The sequence below is a fragment of the Candida margitis genome, assembly GCF_024628925.1.
Source record: "Candida margitis strain CBS 14175 chromosome Unknown scaffold75, whole genome shotgun sequence".
Taxonomy (NCBI): Eukaryota; Fungi; Ascomycota; class Pichiomycetes; order Serinales; family Debaryomycetaceae; genus Lodderomyces; species Lodderomyces margitis.
In genome coordinates, this window is record NW_026261880.1 from 12917 (window position 1) to 31772 (window position 18856).

General features: G+C 38.0%; 7 protein-coding genes across 7 annotated transcripts; 3 read left to right on the forward strand and 4 right to left on the reverse strand. All coding sequences in view use genetic code 12, as the record gives it.

The window, feature by feature from the left end:
* Window positions 1–234: 234 nt before the first annotated feature.
* STE23 (metalloendopeptidase) lies at window positions 235–3426 on the forward strand (the record flags this gene model as incomplete). Its single annotated transcript, XM_051816456.1, has 1 exon — window positions 235–3426. One exon carries the CDS (start codon window positions 235–237, stop codon window positions 3424–3426), a length of 3192 nt encoding a protein of 1063 aa, XP_051670191.1.
* A 369-nt stretch (window positions 3427–3795) lies between these two features.
* Window positions 3796–5163, reverse strand: CANMA_004204 (uncharacterized protein; the record flags this gene model as incomplete). The annotated part of the gene is made up of 1 exon (XM_051816458.1): window positions 3796–5163. The coding sequence occupies one exon, from the start codon at window positions 5161–5163 to the stop codon at window positions 3796–3798; it is 1368 nt and encodes a 455-aa protein (XP_051670192.1).
* A 1898-nt stretch (window positions 5164–7061) lies between these two features.
* On the reverse strand, window positions 7062–8849 carry CANMA_004205 (uncharacterized protein; the record flags this gene model as incomplete). Its single annotated transcript, XM_051816459.1, has 1 exon — window positions 7062–8849. The coding sequence occupies one exon, from the start codon at window positions 8847–8849 to the stop codon at window positions 7062–7064; it is 1788 nt and encodes a 595-aa protein (XP_051670193.1).
* A 190-nt stretch (window positions 8850–9039) lies between these two features.
* Window positions 9040–10188, forward strand: RAV2 (Rav2p; the record flags this gene model as incomplete). Its single annotated transcript, XM_051816460.1, has 1 exon — window positions 9040–10188. One exon carries the CDS (start codon window positions 9040–9042, stop codon window positions 10186–10188), a length of 1149 nt encoding a protein of 382 aa, XP_051670194.1.
* A 427-nt stretch (window positions 10189–10615) lies between these two features.
* On the reverse strand, window positions 10616–13441 carry CANMA_004207 (uncharacterized protein; the record flags this gene model as incomplete). The annotated part of the gene is made up of 3 exons (XM_051816461.1): window positions 10616–11137; window positions 11204–13356; window positions 13423–13441. 3 exons carry the CDS (start codon window positions 13439–13441, stop codon window positions 10616–10618), a joined length of 2694 nt encoding a protein of 897 aa, XP_051670195.1.
* Window positions 13442–14215: 774 nt separating this feature from the next.
* CANMA_004208 (uncharacterized protein) lies at window positions 14216–14794 on the forward strand (the record flags this gene model as incomplete). The annotated part of the gene is made up of 1 exon (XM_051816462.1): window positions 14216–14794. The coding sequence occupies one exon, from the start codon at window positions 14216–14218 to the stop codon at window positions 14792–14794; it is 579 nt and encodes a 192-aa protein (XP_051670196.1).
* Window positions 14795–14869: 75 nt separating this feature from the next.
* On the reverse strand, window positions 14870–15709 carry CANMA_004209 (uncharacterized protein; the record flags this gene model as incomplete). Its single annotated transcript, XM_051816463.1, has 1 exon — window positions 14870–15709. The coding sequence occupies one exon, from the start codon at window positions 15707–15709 to the stop codon at window positions 14870–14872; it is 840 nt and encodes a 279-aa protein (XP_051670197.1).
* Between the last annotated feature and the right edge of the window lie 3147 nt (window positions 15710–18856).

Consider the following 18856-nt stretch of genomic DNA (forward strand, 5'->3'; position numbering starts at 1 on the left):
TACCACCACCACACTATCGTCTTCGATAAGTTGATTTGTATTACTCCTTTACTAACTCGAGCGTGTATTGTCTTCATGCTCTTCTGGTGCTTCACGAAATACTATCAAAACGTACTAAATAGCCCCATTTTGTCACCAGCGGTAAATCGCCTCACAACTACCTATATCTCATCGTTGTCCAAACCGTTTTTAAATTTGAACAGACCTATTACAGAGCATAGTTCACATTCTATCATGCCCCAAGCTCAACAATATACTGTATTAGCTGATGATGCAAGCATTGAAAAGTCAGTAATCGACGACAGACAATACCGCTTCCTCAAGCTTAAGAACGACTTGCGAGTTTTGGTCATAAGCGACCCTTATGCTGATAAATCTGCTGCTTCATTGGATGTCAATGTCGGGTCGTTTGCTGACAAGGCGTACGATGTCCCCGGGTTGGCTCATTTTTGTGAACACTTGTTATTCATGGGAACATCCAAGTATCCACTGGAAAATGAGTACTCTGACTATTTGGCCAAACACTCGGGTAATTCCAATGCATACACCGCAGCAGAACACACAAACTATTATTTTCAAGTTGGGTCGAACCACTTGGAAGGTGCATTGGATAGGTTTGCCCAATTTTTCATCTCGCCGTTGTTTAGCAAGAGTTGCAAAGACCGTGAGATAAATGCTGTTGACTCTGAGAATAAGAAAAATTTGCAAAATGACTTGTGGAGATTGTATCAATTGGATAAACTGAACAGTAATCCTAGTCACCCCTACAATGGCTTTTCAACGGGAAACTACGTGACATTGCATACTGAACCCGAACTGCAAGGTATCAATGTCCGCGATGTTTTGATGCAATTTCACCGCGATAGATACTCTTCAAACTTGATGAGCTTGGTTATCTTGGGTAAGGAAAGTTTGGACGAGCTTACATCCTGGGCTGTTGAGAAATTTTCCACGGTGGCTGATAAAGCCTTGTCTAGACCAAACTATGGCGGCGAGTTGATTTACAAGAGTGAACAGATGCTCAAGCTAATCAAAGCAAAGCCGGTAAAGGACTTGCATCAGTTGGAGATATCGTTTATGATTCCAGATGACTTGGAGGATAAGTGGGATTGTAAGCCACAAAGTTACTTTTCACACTTGTTGGGCCATGAAAGTGAAGGCTCCATATTGTTCTATCTCAAGTCGAAAGGGTGGGTTACTGAATTGTCGTCCGGTAATATGAAGGTGTGCCAGGGCAGTTCTTCCTATGTCGTTGAATTTCAATTGACGCCTGAAGGATTGACGCACTGGCAAGACATTGTTGAGACAACATTTGATTATTTAGATTTCGTCAGTAAGAAGGGCCCGCAGAAATGGATTTGGGAGGAAATCAAAAATATTTCCGAAGTGAATTTCAAATTCAAACAGAAAACTGATGCTGCCAACACAGCTTCCAAGTTAAGCAGTGTTTTATATAAATTTGATGAATTTATTCCTGCTGAAAATATATTGAGCTCTTCAGTGGTTCGCAAATATGACCCTGAAGCTATAAAGAAGTTTGGATCGTACTTGAATCCTGGAAATTTTCGAGTCACTTTGGTCTCCCCTGAATTTGAGGGCCTCTCTCAAAAGGAAAAATGGTATGGCACTGAATATCAAGTACAAGACATTCCTCAAGCGTTAATTGCTCTGATCAACAAACCAACCTCCAATAATCTGCACTTGCATTTCCCGTCACCAAACCCTTTTATACCAACGAATTTCGACATATTGACAAAGAAGCTGGTGGAGCATCCACAAATTGCGCCGTACTTGGTCAATCATGACAACAAGATGAATCTTTGGTATAAACAAGACGACCAATTTGAAGTGCCCAAGGGAACAATAGAAATTGTGTTTCATTTGCCTGGATCCAATGTAGATGTTGCATCGGCTACCAAGTCTGTCATGTTTGCTGAAATGTTGGACGACCACTTGAACCAAGTTACCTATTTTGCCTCTTTGGTTGGTTTGAGAGTGGGCATCAATTGTTGGCGTGATGGGTTTGCCATAGTCGTTACGGGATACAACCACAAGCTCCCTATCCTTTTGAACAAAGTGTTGGATGAGTTTTTCAACTTCCATCCTAGTGTTGACAGATTTGGGCCATTAAAATTCAAATTGTTGAAAGAATTCAAGAATATTGGCTATCAAGTTCCATATAATCAAATAGGATCGTACCACTTGCAAGTCGTCAATGAAAAGGTATATGATTATGATGACAAAATTAAGGTTCTAGAGGGGTTGCAATTCTCTGAAGTGGAGCATTTTATCAAGAATTCAATCACTTCGGCTGGCGTGTTTGCTGAAATTTTGGTTCATGGTAATTTTGATATCAATAATGCCACCGAAATCAAGATGAGTATATCGAAGCATTTAGATCTGATTAAGCCAATCATGGAAGAATACGAAGAGTATAAATTCCACTTGCGAAACTACGTTTTGCAACCCGGTGAAGTAACCCGTTTTGAGGTGAACCTCAAGGATAAAAATAACATCAATTCATGTATTGAGTATTACCTACAAATCAGTCCAACAAACGATGATATAAAGTTGAGAGTTCTCACTGACTTGTTGGCAACTATTATTCGTGAACCGTGCTTTAACCAATTACGGACAAAGGAGCAGTTGGGATATGTCGTGTTTTCAGGTTTGAAAAAGGGTAGAACGTCGTTAGGGTTTAGAATCTTGGTGCAATCCGAGAGGCCAAGCGAATACTTGGAGTACAGGATTGATGAGTTTTTGAGCAAGTTTGGCAAGTATGTCAATAATGAGTTGAGTGCTGAGAACTTTCAAAAGTTCAAACAAGCTTTAATTGATGCCAAGTTGCAAAAAATAAAACACTTGAGTGAAGAGACCAATCGCTTGTGGAATGCAATCACGGATGGATATTACGATTTTGACGCAAGGCAGAAACATGCTGCTTTGTTGGAGGGTATTTCAAAAGAGGAATTTATAAATTTTTTCAACGAGTATGTCACCGGAGCTGAAACCAACAAAAATGAAAAGATTGGGAAATTTGTCCTCCATTTGAAATCTCAAGTCAACAACAACGTACCTGAATCGAAACTAGTTCAAGCTGCGTTGAATAATTTTGGATACCGCCACGGGTATGACCTCAGCCATGACTTTGTTGATGGTTTGGTCAAGCAAGTGGATCTGGTGGCTATTGATTCCATTATTGCAGAATACATTCAAGAGGTTGAACGTGAGTCGAAAACCAGCTTGAATCAAGAGCAAGTGACTGAAGAAATCAAGTCGGCTATAAGGAACCCGGTCCCTGATCGATACCCTAGTGGCACCTTGGTTAATTCAGTTGACGAATTCAGAAAAAGTCATGACATAGGCGGATATCCTCATCCTGTTTCACCATTGACAAAGTTTTATTATGACCAGTCGCATTTGTAAAACTACACTAAAAGTATTTAAGATAAATAGATATAGAATATCGTACAACGAGCATTACTTGATATATATATATATATATATAGTGGTTGCAAAATCATCAAGACCTAAATGTGAAGGACTTATCATCTATTTAACGGGCGACGAATATATTGATGAAAAGGATAGAGAGTCGAACAAAGAGCAGAGCGCCGAAGAGGAAGTAAGACTCTCTACTTCATTATATAGAGTCACATACAAATCTTTTAGCTTTTTACAACACCAAAGAACCAATAGATAGTATAATTTCTCATTATATTATTGCGTATATAAAGTTACTCTAATGTAATCTCTCTCTCGATTGCAAGGGCAATATCGACAAATCCATCTGCTCTAAAGCACGTGATGAGCCACCAAATTAGGCATACCCCAACAGCTGTAACCCAAAGGTTTGGCCAAATAGCAAATACCTTCAGTTTCAATTCCATCGTATCCTTCGACTCGATCCCACGTAGTTCCGATTATATAACTAGTGGGGAATATAGCTCCCTGTTTGAAAATATACGATTTGAAAAAAAGGACAGCACCACCAACAGAGTCCAATTCAACCACGTAATTCAATTGCTGTTGCTCCAAGGCCAATTCATCTTTGTTATCCAAATTATAAAAATGAAACATATCCAGCTCAACATCACGAGGTACGTAATCAAGTTGGTCCCATTTGTTTTGATCCATTAATTTTAATTGTTCTTCAGTTGGCTTTGTTCTACTGCCTCTCCATGAGTTACGATCATAGTCAGAATTATCGCCGCGTCTTATTCTTGGGACAACAATATCCTTCTTCGATGCAACTAAAGTTTCAACAAATGTTGGTGCATTTTCAAACTCAACAACGTCCGAATCGAGAAACAATGTGTATGTTTCCTGGGATAATGCATTGGATACAAGGTAGTTACGACACCTAGCAATTAGTCTTCGTCTAAACCTTTGTTTTCGATCGTCATGACGATTATCTCTGGATAATCCATCATCATCGTTTGTTGATGGCATTTGTTCTAAATCGGGTGCTGAAACTAAAGTTATGGTGTTGTAGTATTTGAAAAATTGAACATCATGGTTGTCAATATATTGTTGAACGCTTTCGAATTCAGCAAGATAATTGGTTGATAAACCTAAATTGAATTGTAAATGTGACTGGTTTTCAACAATGGTTGATATAGTCTTGGCAAAGTCGCTAAATTGACGATTGTTTCCAAATGGTTGATCTTTTCCAAAAGCAGAAAGAATAATGACGGATTGATATTGGTTAATGGTGGTGTATTTGTTGGTTGTTTTTTCGGGGTTTTCTTCCAATGGTTCTTGTTGTTGTTGTTGTTGTTGCTGCTGCTGCTGCTGCTTGTAGACCACCTTGAATGTATTTGAAGTGGGGTCATAATAGGAGTATTTGTGAAATTGATTATGTTTGGTTGATTCACCCGTGGGTTCGCTTTGTAATGTTGTAGTAGTTGTGGCTGTCTCAGTGGCTGTTGTGGTGGCTATGCTCTTCTTATCAGTGCTAGTGTTGTCCGTATTTAATTCAACCGATGTGGCTAGTTTTACCTTGGATAGTTGTTGGTGATGCTGTTGATGCTGAAGTGCTGAAGTGTTTGTTGTACTGCCAAGTGTATTTCTATTGACATTTAGGAAGGATATGGTTGATAATATAAATAAGATTACAACTATTGTGATGAATGTACGATGTTGAACCCTTGTAGCACCCATTATCATTCAACTGACAGAAAAGTTATCAAAGGACTATGAAGGAGAATAGGTTGAGAGTTAAAAGGAGATTTTACATCTTCTAGTAAGATTCGTGAAAATGATGAACATATCTATATATATAGAAATATATAGCGCATAATGTGTAAGAGGTTGTTTAACAAAGTAACAAAACTATTGGATTAAGGAACTTGTTTTGTTTAATGCGTGGACCATTGTTAAAAGAAAAAAAAAAATTTTATTAATTGATTAATTAATAGATTTAGTGTTTTAGTGTTTTAGTGTTATAGTGTTTTAGTGTTTTAATTTTTGTGTTGATGTTTTAGTAGTTGGTGTGGAATATATGGAAAATATGGAAAATATGGAAAAAGGGTTATGCAATGGCTATGCATCAAAAGCTAAAATAGAAGAAGTAAAAAAGTAAAGAAAGGATGAAAATTTTCCATTGTATTTTAGTGTGTGGTGTTGATAAAATGCATCTTCTAATTTTCTATAAATAGTTTCGTATCATCTTCTATTTGTATTTTATTTTTAGTTTTGTTTACCCTCTTACTCTCTCTACTCAATTAATAGTGTTGTATATACATTGCTCTTTTCTGATGACAACAATACTTGTATAGAAAAATAAGTTATATCTCGGTGTTGAAAAAGTCTCCTTTATTCACCTGTTGTATCTAATATTACAATAAGGTTAAGGTTAAGGTTAAGGTTAAGGTTAAGGTGGATGTTAACATTTGACACATTCACAAAGACAACAGCAAAGACAAAAAGAAAAGGAAAAAGAGGAAAAGAGAAGTCGCGTGTTTTGTTCACTTAAAGGTCGTGTCTTCTTGCCATTATTTTTATTTTTTATTTTTATTTTTTCTTTGTGTACTTTTCTTTTTCACACACATTGAAAGAGAAAGATACATAGATGTAATAATAGTGGTAGGACATTACATTCCATTGCAGAAGAGATCTGCATAGTATAGAAGATCTACAAAGAGTATAAATTTGTGTATTATAATTTATAATAATTGGGGAGGGGTGAGGGAGTGTTGGGAGAGGAGAACGAGGAGCGCTTAATTTCATTTGACACACTCCACCTTGAAACGAAGATCTCCCAATAGATCCAACTGAACCCCTTCTTTTATAATAGCTTATTCTCTTGTGAATGATGATTGACCAAAGAGAGAGAGAAGTGTAGAGATAAGACTTGAATTGTGGCTCACTCTAAAATTAAATATCTTGTCAACTTACCCACGTGGTGTCCTCCCCCTGTATGATGCATCCTCAACCAACTAAACTATGATTACAACAATGTGAGCACTCAAGATATAAAACCACTAAAATACAATACAATACAACACAACACAATACAATACAATACAAAGACTAAATTGGCGAAATACATATCTACATATATTGCAAGGCTTAGATTCCAAGGGCTGTAGATCTTGCATTAATACTTTATCAAATGAGATAACCCCCTACATATAATTTATAATAGATAAATACCAAACAAGCAAACAAACAAACAAACAAAACAATACCAAAATGGGCCACAATATGATAAGGCTCTCTGCATATCAGATAAATCGTAAACGCCTTATTTAAATACGGAAAAGGGGAGAGAAGGTAACAAAATGCAACAGAAGTAAAAAAGGGGCTCCCGTAAATGCTTCAGAAGAGGGACTTAAGACTTAAGACTTAAGACCTTGTACATAGGTATAGACTCTGTAGTATTTGGTGCTTTTTATGCTGTTGTTCAACACTTGTGCTTCTAGAACTTCTTTAGTTAGAAATCTAATTACATCATTCTTCTAAGGAGAGGCAACACCCGATTCAACTTCAATTACACATCCCTATTAATTAATAGTAACCAGTTGTACATCTATTTGGCATCTATAACTATATAAAGCTCAATCCTCCTCATCACTGCTATACCACTCTTTAGGTTCATCTTTCAAGTCCTTCATCAAAAGAATCAAGTCTTCTCTAAATTCCAACGCATCATCTCCATCACTATCCTCGTCTTCCTCGTCTTCCTCGTCTTCCTCACCGTCACCCTCATCATCGTCTTCTTCTTCAATCTCAATCACAAAAGTATCATCTTCATCCTCAATGTACAAGTCATCAATATCAGTCTCATTTAATTCCTCCTCAGCCCTCTTTCTTTCAACTTTGGCTATAAACTCATCCATCTCGTCATCTATCTCATCCGGTACAAACTCCTCATCATCATACTCATCATCTGAATCAGACCCACTTTCTTTTTTAAATGGCTCTAAACTATCAGAAAAGTTCCACAATTGACTAAACTCACCTTTGGCGAAACTATAGCCACTGATTCCCAACAATAAACTAGGTACAATATACAACAATGCTGGTTGACCCGTTTGGTAAACATTGAGTGCCACCAATGTTGCTAGAATTCCAATGGAATAAAAGGTTAAACTAGCAATGAAATATGGCTTAGGATAATTGGTCAAGTGGTGGAATGGCTCGTTTGTGTTTTTCCGGTAGTAATTCGCCACATCAAAATGCAAACATAAATTGCATAACAAACCAGGAATGACAATATCACCTAATCCTAGTATACTAAGTCCAGTTTCGTACATTTTGGGAATCGACAACTTCATAGGTACATCCATCTTTGTAGCAACGGTCACCATCACCTCAGTGCCAAAAACAAAGTATATGTCATAGAAAAACAACCCCAACAACAAACCATACGCCAATTTGAAATTTGTCAATTGAAACTGTGAAAAAGATGAAATGACAAAGTTAAAAGCAACAAAGTTACTCCATTTCCAGCTGGCATAGTTTTTGTAAAACCCGTACCCAATTAAAAGGGAAACAGGTAACAAGACTAAAGGCCGTAAATCGAAAATTCCATCAAATTCAAATGCGTCAGTATCCACGCCAGTTTCCCCAAAAATGGTTAGTTTCTGATTCTCTAAGTACTGCTTAAATTTAAGAGCTCTTATAACCTTTGCGTCCACTTCCTTTTGTTCTTCGTCTTCATCCTCATCTACTACCTCTTCTTTCTGTTTCTCTTTTTCTTTGTCACTTTTGTTTTCATTGAGAAACTCATCAAAGTCAATATTCTGCAACACACCCAATGGAAACAACTCCTGATCCTTTGTAATAACAGCTCTGTATCTTTGAAATACCGCCCTTGAATCTTTTCCTAGTAAATGGGTAATCTTTCTAACAAGCATAATCAACAAAGTGTTCAATGCAAAGTAGCTATTTGCTGGTGTCAACAAAATAAAGTACCATTTGAGTATAGAATTGATGGAAATTCCATTTTTTAAGCAATAATACATCCCAACTAAACCCAGTCCAGCAATTACTGGGAAAATCAACACGTGAAGCCACGTTAATTCTTGCATTCCAATCAGTTCTAAGTCAAATTTGCTTGTAATAAAATACCTTGAATCGTCCATATCGGTCGGATCAAAATCCCTGTTACAATGCATGTCATCTCTCGGGTCTCCGGCATCCTGAGGCTTCGAAATGGTGGAGTATGATCCAATGATGATCAATGTTATCGAGAAAACTAAAATCAACGATGCAGTGGAAAGTTCTTGTAAGATCCATGACTTTGAGTCTAAGTCCAATAGCGCTGTGGTTGAGTTTGAAAAAATTGCAGTTGAGTTGGGCAACGTCAGCGAGACCGACTCGAAAATTGTGGTGTTGCTCATGTCAGTGAATGCTATATGGTATGCTCTCTCTAAAAAGAGTATTGCATTTTTTCATTCCTAAATGAGAGCAATAGACGCGGCTTTATAAATTGTAAGCGACCAGAAAACTAAGACCACCCCACTAACTTTCAATCTCATACGGAAGCTAATCAACTGCCAAGGCTATCAGCCCTCCACGAGATATTATAGAATGAGTTTGTTTCTGACTCAAGATCAACTGCTCTTTACAGACTTGGTTGCAACTATCCAACATCAACAAGATGATCGTGAATTACATTGGTTGGTGTCCCTGGTCATACTACCAGAGTTTCCTCAAATCATTGAAGCTTTGACTATTTGTTCAAACTTACTAATGCACAATTCTCCACAACAACCAGACCATAGCAGCAAAATTTTAAAAGGTCCCCCTATCAAACTTCCGGTGTCTTCAGGAACTCAGGATAGTCTAAAGGGTATCATAGTACGAGATGGGGCTTATGTTACCGAATTCACGGTGTCTGTCAAGGACCACTACTTAAATAAGGTATTCCACAAATTGAAGTTGAGGAAACCAGTGTTGTTGGAGCAAATAGTCAATGCCAATAGTGCAATTGACGCATCCATTCTGTTGATTAACCAATTGTCTGAGTTTACCGAAGTGCAAGACTCAGATCACGAAATTGAGCACCAGAGGTTGATCAAAGTATTCCAAAGTTTATTGTCGACTATTCAAACAGCTAAAACTAACCTACAACTCCCGACAGATCCATCATTGGTGTTTCCTGAGAAAGTGACTCATGGTCAATTCTTTGAGCCTGAACTCCCTAGCACTGTACCTGTTGATTTCTACCTCAATCAAGCCGAGATTTGCGTTGATCTAAAAAGTCTATCAAGAGTAACTGAGAAACCATGGGGTGATATCGATCCTCGTACAGGACAATCTTATGTTGATAAAGTGCGTGACCAAATGAAACTACCGCCTTCTTCCACTAATAGTATTAGGGGCTCTGTAGAGCAGAAGTTTCCATCGTCTGACGTGAGCTCGACTGCAAGCCCATCGCCCAGTGTTCATGTGGCAAAGGATGAAAATGTGGGAAACTTGTTTCCTGAGCACGATACCAATCATGAGACTAGCAGTTTTTTCAATAATATGATGAGCCACATTCTGTTGAAGCCGAGACATGATGCTCAGGATTATATCACGAGGTGTATAACTTACAACAAGATGGTTGTAATGATCAAAACAAAAATTGAAGTCTCGTCTGAGGATCCAGTGTTGGTTAGCTGTTTTACAAAATTGGACTCGATTGAGTATTTGATTACAAACTTTTTGCACAGTTTGAGTAACCTAGTTGGGTGATGTATTTCTTGCACTGTTGCTTGTGACTCGCTGTTCTTAACAAAAGGGTTGTTGTTGATAGGTGAAGGTCTTGAAAAATCTCCACATTTGGCATGAGAGTAATCCTTTCTACAAGTTGTTTGCGAATACCCATTGGAAGCCATTGTTTAAGGAATCGCTGTTGGAGACTGGATTGCGGAATCTCGTTTCAGCTTCTGAATTGCCCAACTAGCGTTCCTTTCCTTTATCAAAAAATGCCAAAACTTGGTTTAGTTGTGCTTGACATTCCGTCAACTGCCAAAAATAACAATTAATAAAATGAGCAACTGGAAGACAATAGAAACCCCTTACATCAAGCGATAAATGAAGCCACAAGCGAAACATTAATCATGTGTATATTCATCTACATAGCCTATTTATAACAGTTTCTTTTACAATAGCTGAGATCTTATCTCGCCTCATCGGCACTGATCCACTCCCAAACCTTCATTATCTCACCATGATTCTCAATAATTTTACTAGCAACATTCGTATTGTTCTCGATCTTACATCCCACAAAGTTCCACAATCTTACACGTTCACTTAAATCATCTTCGTTGCTTAGAATCAAATCACGTAGTTGATTAGCTCCAATATATCTATTTATACTGGGGGTATCTCGAGCAAGCCTCACTTGATTAATCAATTTGTCCAATACCTCTTGATACAAAATGTCAACTTTGATCTTTTCCAATTGGTGACGTCTAAACTTCGATTGTATTGCTTTGAACGACAAAGCCGACAAAATTAATGTTAGTATCCAATACTTGTAACGAGAAACATTTCCCATGATGCTGCTCTGAATTTGACATCTTAAACTGATGTTTGATAAGGACGTTGATCGAAGAATTTCGACCTTGTCTTGTGCCTTGCTTGGCGTGTTGTTAGCGTCAAGTGTGTATTTTCCTGGTGAAATATCTGCAAATCGGACCTAAAGCAACAGTTAGTATTAAAGTTTATTCGTTTGATAAATGTTTTAAAAAAAAATTTTTCGTACTTGCCTTAAAATGATATCGGGTTCTTTTGTCAATTCTACAATTGATCTCAGCCAAAGTTCTTCAAACTCCTCTGTAGTTATATATGGTGCTTTCATCGATAACAACAAATCATGCAAATCTTGCACAGAGATACCGCTTTGGTTGTCGTCCGAGCCTTTCCCACAATCAACTGCTGCATTTCTGCTACGCAATAAATCAAGGGCAACATCAATCATAATCTCTAATTTTTCAGCCTTTTTTGTGTCTGGTATACATTTCTTGTGACCAGGTGAAAAAAAGTCATACCAAGGTTTGAATTCCATAAAGTCTTCGAAACAGCCCAATTCTAAATTAGTAAAACATCTAGCGTGTTGTGGACAGGGCACACAATTGGGTTTGCAATAAGTATCGAGAGCATTTCCAAGCTTTCCAATCAATGATATCGATGACTCTTCAAATGTTGGTTGGTCGATTTCCTGACCACAGTATCCAACTAAATACTTTTGCTCATAATACCAGAACCCAAAAATCGACGACAATATGACAACGATCCAAGTAACAAAAGTGATGGCTGAATTAACCAGGAGAATACCATCAGTGGCATCCGTCGATCCATCCAGTACTATCTGATCAGGTTCACTTGCCAATTTTTTCTCATCATCTATCTCTTCTTCCTCTTCGGAGTCCAGGACAGCTTTCGTGGAGTTTATCGATAATAATCTTGGCTTTGGCGTCAATGCAACCCTCCCAAGAGGTGTTCTTATTCTCTTTGGAGTCTTTTTCCCCGACAACGGTGTTATATTTCTCTTCAACGATTTGCTTGAGTTTGGAGTTGCCCTTGAAGTTGGAGTTGAATTTTTGCTTGGTGTTTTAACATCCTTCTTTTTCTTCCCGCTTGATGATTTTGGGATCACAGTTTCTTCTGAAGCTAGTTCTTTTTGGTCGTTCTCTAAAGCAGATTTTTGTGGTGTCGCGTCTCTTCTCCTAGATCCCGAGTTACTGGTCAAAAAACTTTCAGTATTCCTGATTCGCTCCCAATCGGTTGAGTTTTCTCCGTCTTGATCCAATAATGCAGTATCACCTATATTTGCACTTGGCTTTAAATCTTGTGCCTGAGGAGAAGCAACAGGTGGTTGAAATCCTTGAATTGTGATTCCCAACAGTTTTGCCAAGTCATTGTCGTATGCAGGTGATTGGGAAGATCGAGACTTTGGTTGCAGCTTTACCTCCATCTTTAATGGAGCGTTCGAAACATGTCTTTGTTTAACTATTTCCAACTGCTTGTCAAAATTGGACATTTCTTCTTCCAATGACTTGAATGATTCTTCATTAGCAGAGGCGGGAGGCGACTGCACCGTTTTATTTGATGAGGTTGTAGGAGATTTGTTACCAGCCAAGGGGAAGTTTTTGTGTTTCTTCTTGTCATCACCCTCTATTATAGTATAATCAAAAATGTCGGAATCAGTATCATCAAATATTGATTTGCTTGGAGATTTTGTGACTCGTGTTTTACTGCTAGGAGGAGATTTTAATTTCTTTGCAGGAACAGAATCATCCTTGCTCTTTAACTTTCTCTTCCTTGACGCCTTGGATGACTCTTTGCCAGATTGGAAAACATTTTGATCGCTGAATGAGCTCAAATTCTCTGTTGCATCAGACTCGGAATTCTCAATCTCAGATTCTTGTTCTGTTTTGGAAATATCAAGCCCTGCTTCGTCAACATCCTGTTTAGCGTTAGCACTCTGTCTCTGCTCAGAATTCTTTGAGGTTCTGATCTTTTTTCCCTTTATCTCCGTAGCATCTTTATCATCCTTACTCTTGGAAATCTTTTTTGCCTTTGGTTTCACGACTTTTGCATTCTCAGTATTCACCATTGAAATCTCTGGAGTAGGTTCAGCAGTTCCTTTCTTTGTTTTTTTCTCCTTCCTGGGTGTCACTTCATTTATTTGCTCTTCAGTTTCGTCGTCATTATCTGTAGCGTTGACGAAACCTTTATCATGAGAGTTGTCAATTCTTGAGGTGTACTCAGCAAGCAATTCAGGCCCCCTTGGCACTATTTCTTTTTCAAAAATGCTAACCAATTCTGCTTTTTTGGCCGAGCTTGGAAAGTCAACACCATGCAAGTTCAATATATTTCTTAGTTTCGCCACCTTGAGCGATGACGGATCAAACCCTAACTGAAGTTAGCAATCCCTTCGTGATTGTATGTTCATTAATTAGCTTAATTTGCTACACATACCAGGCTGTAAATACTCCATATCTTGCCTAAAACGAAAGTACTCTGCTCGGTTAATAAATTTATCGCAGTTGTGTCGTGAGTTGTACTGTCAGCTACGAAATCGTGATGAGACTTTGGTTTCTGAAATTTGTTGTTGTTTACATTTTGCTCCTGATGTACTACCAAGTGTTTAAGTCACGTGAAAACAGCTAAAACTTTCCTGGTTGGCCCAAACATCTCTCCATCTATATAGCAACTACCTAGAAATTCGTATGGTATCGTACTCGATAAAATGGTGCACCTACTAAACTTACATGGGGGGCTCAAAATATTTTTACATGTCCCAATTCAGCGTTGTTTCTAATTCAACAGAAGGTGTGACAACCTTGTTTGATATGCTCTCCTGCAATGAGTCTCTCGGAGCAGCTGAGTGTGTCTCCTGTACTTAGTGAACACCCTCTACGTGACCCCAGGAGGAGGGAAGGACTGTCGGTCTGTAGAAATGTAGGAATGTAGGACTGAAGCATCTGTATATGCTGTTTGACGAGGGCGTTGCTGCGAAAGAGTGTCTGCTAGTACAAGTGAAAATAAAAAATAAAAAATAAAAAATAAAAAATAAAAAAAATCATTTTATAAAGACCTACCGAATCCTCGTACTTCCGCCACTGACAGATTCTTGAATTGAAGCTGTATTCATTTACACCGACGCCGCGGAATACACTTGGAAAGTTTTGTAAAGGGGCCAGGTTTAAGGAAAGCCAATTTTGCTAAACAGCCTGCCCAGTGTTTTGAAAAGTATAATTCAATTTAATATATGTGGCCTTTCACGAGCACCAATAGTGGTACTTCTGGTAACGGTTCGTTAGGTGAGGGTCTACCGACCGAACTAAGAGCTTTTCTCCTCAAAGAAAATACTGAATCTAAACAATTTGGACCAACGGAAGCATCCAAATTCGATGCTTTACCCCATGATAAACAAGTTCGAAATAAACTTTATAAACTCCCACCAATGACGGACGACGAAGTGTTTCAATTTGAAGAATTCAAAGTTACTAATCAAATACACAAGGCAGTATCTATCAATTGTGCTGAAATTGAGTATCATTTACATCAATGTTATCAACAATTTTCCACCATTCGAAACATGTTTCAATATCCTTGCTTTAAACAACAAAATGATATGCGTGGCTGTAAGAATTTACAAACTGATGGGTTCAAAGTGTTGCATTATCAAGATTGTTATAATGTTGAACAATGTACAGCAATGAAATCATTTGTTGACGAGGTTTTTGTTAAAAATTTCGGCGAGTTGGGAGAGTTTAGCAGTAACGAGGAGAGGATAGATGGGTATTATCGTGACCTAAATCTTGGATTTAAATACTTTTGGTCTTAGGGGAAAGTATTGTGGCCGTGTATATATATGGAGGAGAGGAGAGAGAGAGAAAGAGAGAAATAGCATATGTTTATTTCAATGTTGTATATTATTTGCTAGACTTTGCCAAAGATTCAACTTTTCTTGAAAAGACATACTTGCAACTAATCCAGATGTACTTGGAAATACGTAAACAGAAGTTTCAGGAGGTATTTGTGCAAGTAGTTGTTCAATTATTCTGTTGTACTGTTTATCAGCTCCAAGTTTGAGTTTACCCCATTGAAAATTGTCTTTGTTCAACTTGAACTTCATCCCCAATTCAGAAATATAGTACTTGACAAACACCTCCCATATACCCTTACCAATTAATACCACGTTTTCAGGATGACTCGAGTTTATCTCTTGCAATAGACGCGGAATATTGTGCAATTTCTCCTCGGTGGTCAATTCAGCTGCTGTTGCTGTGCATCGTAAAGCCAAATCAGTAAATCCTATGTCATAATGTATCAAATCGAAATCATCCTTAGCCGAGCATCCATTATCGAGTAGACTGCGTAAATGATCATTGTTATCGGTTTCATTATTGATAACCCCATCTTTCTTCTTTCCTGCCACTGTTTTCTCCAATAGTTTTGATTGATTGAACAATTTCCAAAATAAATTTGAGTGGTGGGCGTAATGATGTTGTTGTATTGATGATTGAACCCCTGGATTGAATCCTATGAACAATACAGTCAAGTTGGAGCCTAAAGATTGACGCAAATCAGGTAAGTCGGTAGTATCAGTTACAACCTGTTTTATCGTCTTTTTAGGACTTGAATTCCGTTTCACAGATGGTTTCTTGCTGACTCTGGCATTTTTCAACTTGATGTCAATTTCTGGGTCTTGGCCATCATATTTGAATGATTGTATGATATTCTTTAACTCTTGTGGCATCCCATCTCTCACCCTGACTTTAGTTGTAATAGCTCCTGTAGAGAAGATTTTATGGGTCGCAGTGTCTTCCAAAAATTGATGGAGCACGTGCAGGTGCCTTTTCGGAGAATAATGTCCCAGCCAAAAATTTTGACATGTCCCGGCTCTCCAGGAGGAGGGAAGGACTGTGGGACTGTATCATCATGTATATGCTATATGACGAAGGCGTTGCGGCAAAAAAGAGTGACAGCTAACAGCCAATATTTTGTCTTAGGGGGATAGACTACACTAGACATAGGACACTGTAGAGAGAGAAAAGATACAGTAGAAAGAAGAAGGTTGAGCGTGTAAGGTGATGTCCACATCTTTCGTTTGTTTTAAAGCATAAGTTACTTTACTGTCTGTGAATATTCTTTAAAAAACGTAGTAATATATTGAGTATATATTAATGCAAAATCTTTAGAAAAAATAGTTGGAAACATATGGTGTAGTTAGACATAGGACACAATTAATTGCAAAATTAGGTTATTGTATATTCCATAACTACGGAAGTAGATGGGAATAGCTTTTGTAGTTGAATAATCTCTTCAAATTTACTATTAAAAACATGAAAATCACACACGTCTACGCCAAATAATGAACCGCAAGCCACTCAGAGCACTTGAAAAGGTACCCAAACAGAAGGCGGCAATTGTGTATAATGTTTGTAAATCGGGGGTAAAGAGGTAACCTTGCAACAAGTTCTGGAAAAGTATAAAGTAGCATTACTAACAATACAAAAAAGAATGAAACCTCCAAAAAAGGGCAAAGTTAACTTTCATTCTCAAAGATTATTGTCAGCTCCTGCAAGTCTGACTATAGCCGATAAATTAAAGTTATTGGGCAAGTGCGGCCAAGTAGCAACTACAAAAGATGCAATGTACTATGCAGACTATATTTTGAGCTGCACGAAAGATCTACAAACAGTGACTCGTGGATGGCTCAAAGGTGTTAAGAAATGCCACCCGAAGATTGAATACAGACAGTAAGATTCCCTGTATGCAGTTTGGATAAAATCCTGCAATGTTGAGAATGTAAGTGCTTGGTTTGAAAAGTTTATAGCTACCACCGAGGAGCACAACATAAAATAGGGAAGACATATACAACTTTGATGAAATAAACTTGAACATTGTCAAGAATTTTAACCGTGTTTTTCCAATTTTGCCTCGTGGTGAAACAAATCGAAGGGTTGCACACGATGTTGGGACTGAGTATGTAACCATTATAGAGCGTGTTAACATGTTGGGTGAAAAATGAAGCCAATGTTTATATTCAAGGGTGTCGATCTCCATAAACATTGGACACCCATCAGCAACATCCCCGACTTTGAATACCCTAGTAGCAAAACAGGCTATATTAATTATTTGCTTGCTGTGAAGTGGTTAGAAGAAGCTTTCATACCACATACCGGCTGCAATAGATTCATCAACGGTAGGAAGGTTGGAATTGTTATGGATAGTCACAAGTGTCATACTAGTGCTCTCTTCAAGAACAGAATGGAGCAGAATAGCATTGTACCACTACTAATGCCCTTAAATACCAGTCATATCTTGCTACAACCTCTTGAACAAAAGACGTTTGTTCAAGTCGAGAATAAATTTTGCCGTTTGAAAACTCGTAAGGAAACCAAGAAGGAGAAGCATCACAAGTAACTCAAAAAGAAGGCACAACTTGCTCTTTCTTATGACAAGGCCAGAGAGAGTGCTCTGAAAGCATCAATTATTTTGTACCTGTGGAAACGAGCTGGCTTGTATCCATTGGATCCAGATCTTGTTCTTTCTGGTTCATTAAATAGTCTGAAGCCTCCTCCCCCAAAGAGATCTTTCGGAAGCCCCGATTGTCGATGATGACGGACAGCCTCTTTACATTCCTCCTAAAAAGAATGGTGTATTGACCAAGTATGTCAGGGCAATGGGTGTAACTGAGCTGACAGTTTTCTTTGTTTTCGAACGTGTGAAAAATACTATTCTTCAGTTGCAAGCTATTATCGATTTTCTTAAACGTTCATCTCCGAAACCTGAGCCGAACACAGCAGGAGAAAAGACAATAGTATTCAATTTTTAGTAGACGCTTTGCTCCTATCCTTGTCTGCCTATCTTCCTGTACCTAATACAAGAGGAGAATTATTTTCACCGTTCAAGCTAATCCAAGAGGTTCGAAGAGAATATCAGTAAGAATTGTCAATGAAAATGGAAGCTGCAAAAGAGTAGAAAAGAGCTGAGAAAAGGGAAAAAGGCTGCCGTGTGGAGGGGGGGGGGGCAATGGGATATTGCATTTACATCAATGTAGTTCCCCCAAAAAAATAAAAAAAAAACCTTCAACTCCCAGCTAATTAATTTGAAATTTGTTTTTGTTTCGTGTGTGTACAGTCTTTTTATTTTTTATTCATACTACCGCGACATAATAATTCATACCAACGCGACATTTATTTTTCAAACCGGTGCGACATAATTTTTCAAACCAATGCGACATAAATTTTCAAACTACAACATTACCCAAAAGAATTTCCACACCTCTGACCTAATTGAGCCTGATTCTGAAGAATTGGGGCAATTAGATTAAAAGTATGAAATAATATCAAATCATTTTTTTTTTGTTTGAGCTTAGTCATTTTCTGCTGTCCTCTCTCAGAGTTTTTGCGGTCATTTTCTTAAGTCAAAAATCGTCCCGTTCTTGTTCATCAGGTTTTGTAACAAGGAGTTGCACTCTAGAAAGACCTCGACTCTAAACAATACAGTATATGGTCTTTGGCATGTTTACAGAAGTCTTGATAACTTCAAGGTAGACGTTATTATACTAACGAACGAGACCAAAGATCGAAGGGAAATTCTAAAAGAATGCTCCAGGGTTGTCAAGTGGTTGATTACATTGCATTACGTTTATGGAACCTCCAATACAGTGGAATGCCACAATTTCAAGAGAAAAGTGTTGATTCATGATGTGATGATGAGAAAGTGACCAGAAAGACGCCCATTTACAAACATTGAAGGAAGACCCCCCCCCCCCGGAAATGCACGGGACAACACAAGCTATAATTAAGATTCTTCGGTATTCATGAACTAGAGGGAATCATTAACAAAGTTAAAGGCCAGTTTCGTTTTTGTGCCCGTCCCTTGTTGTTTCCTTAAA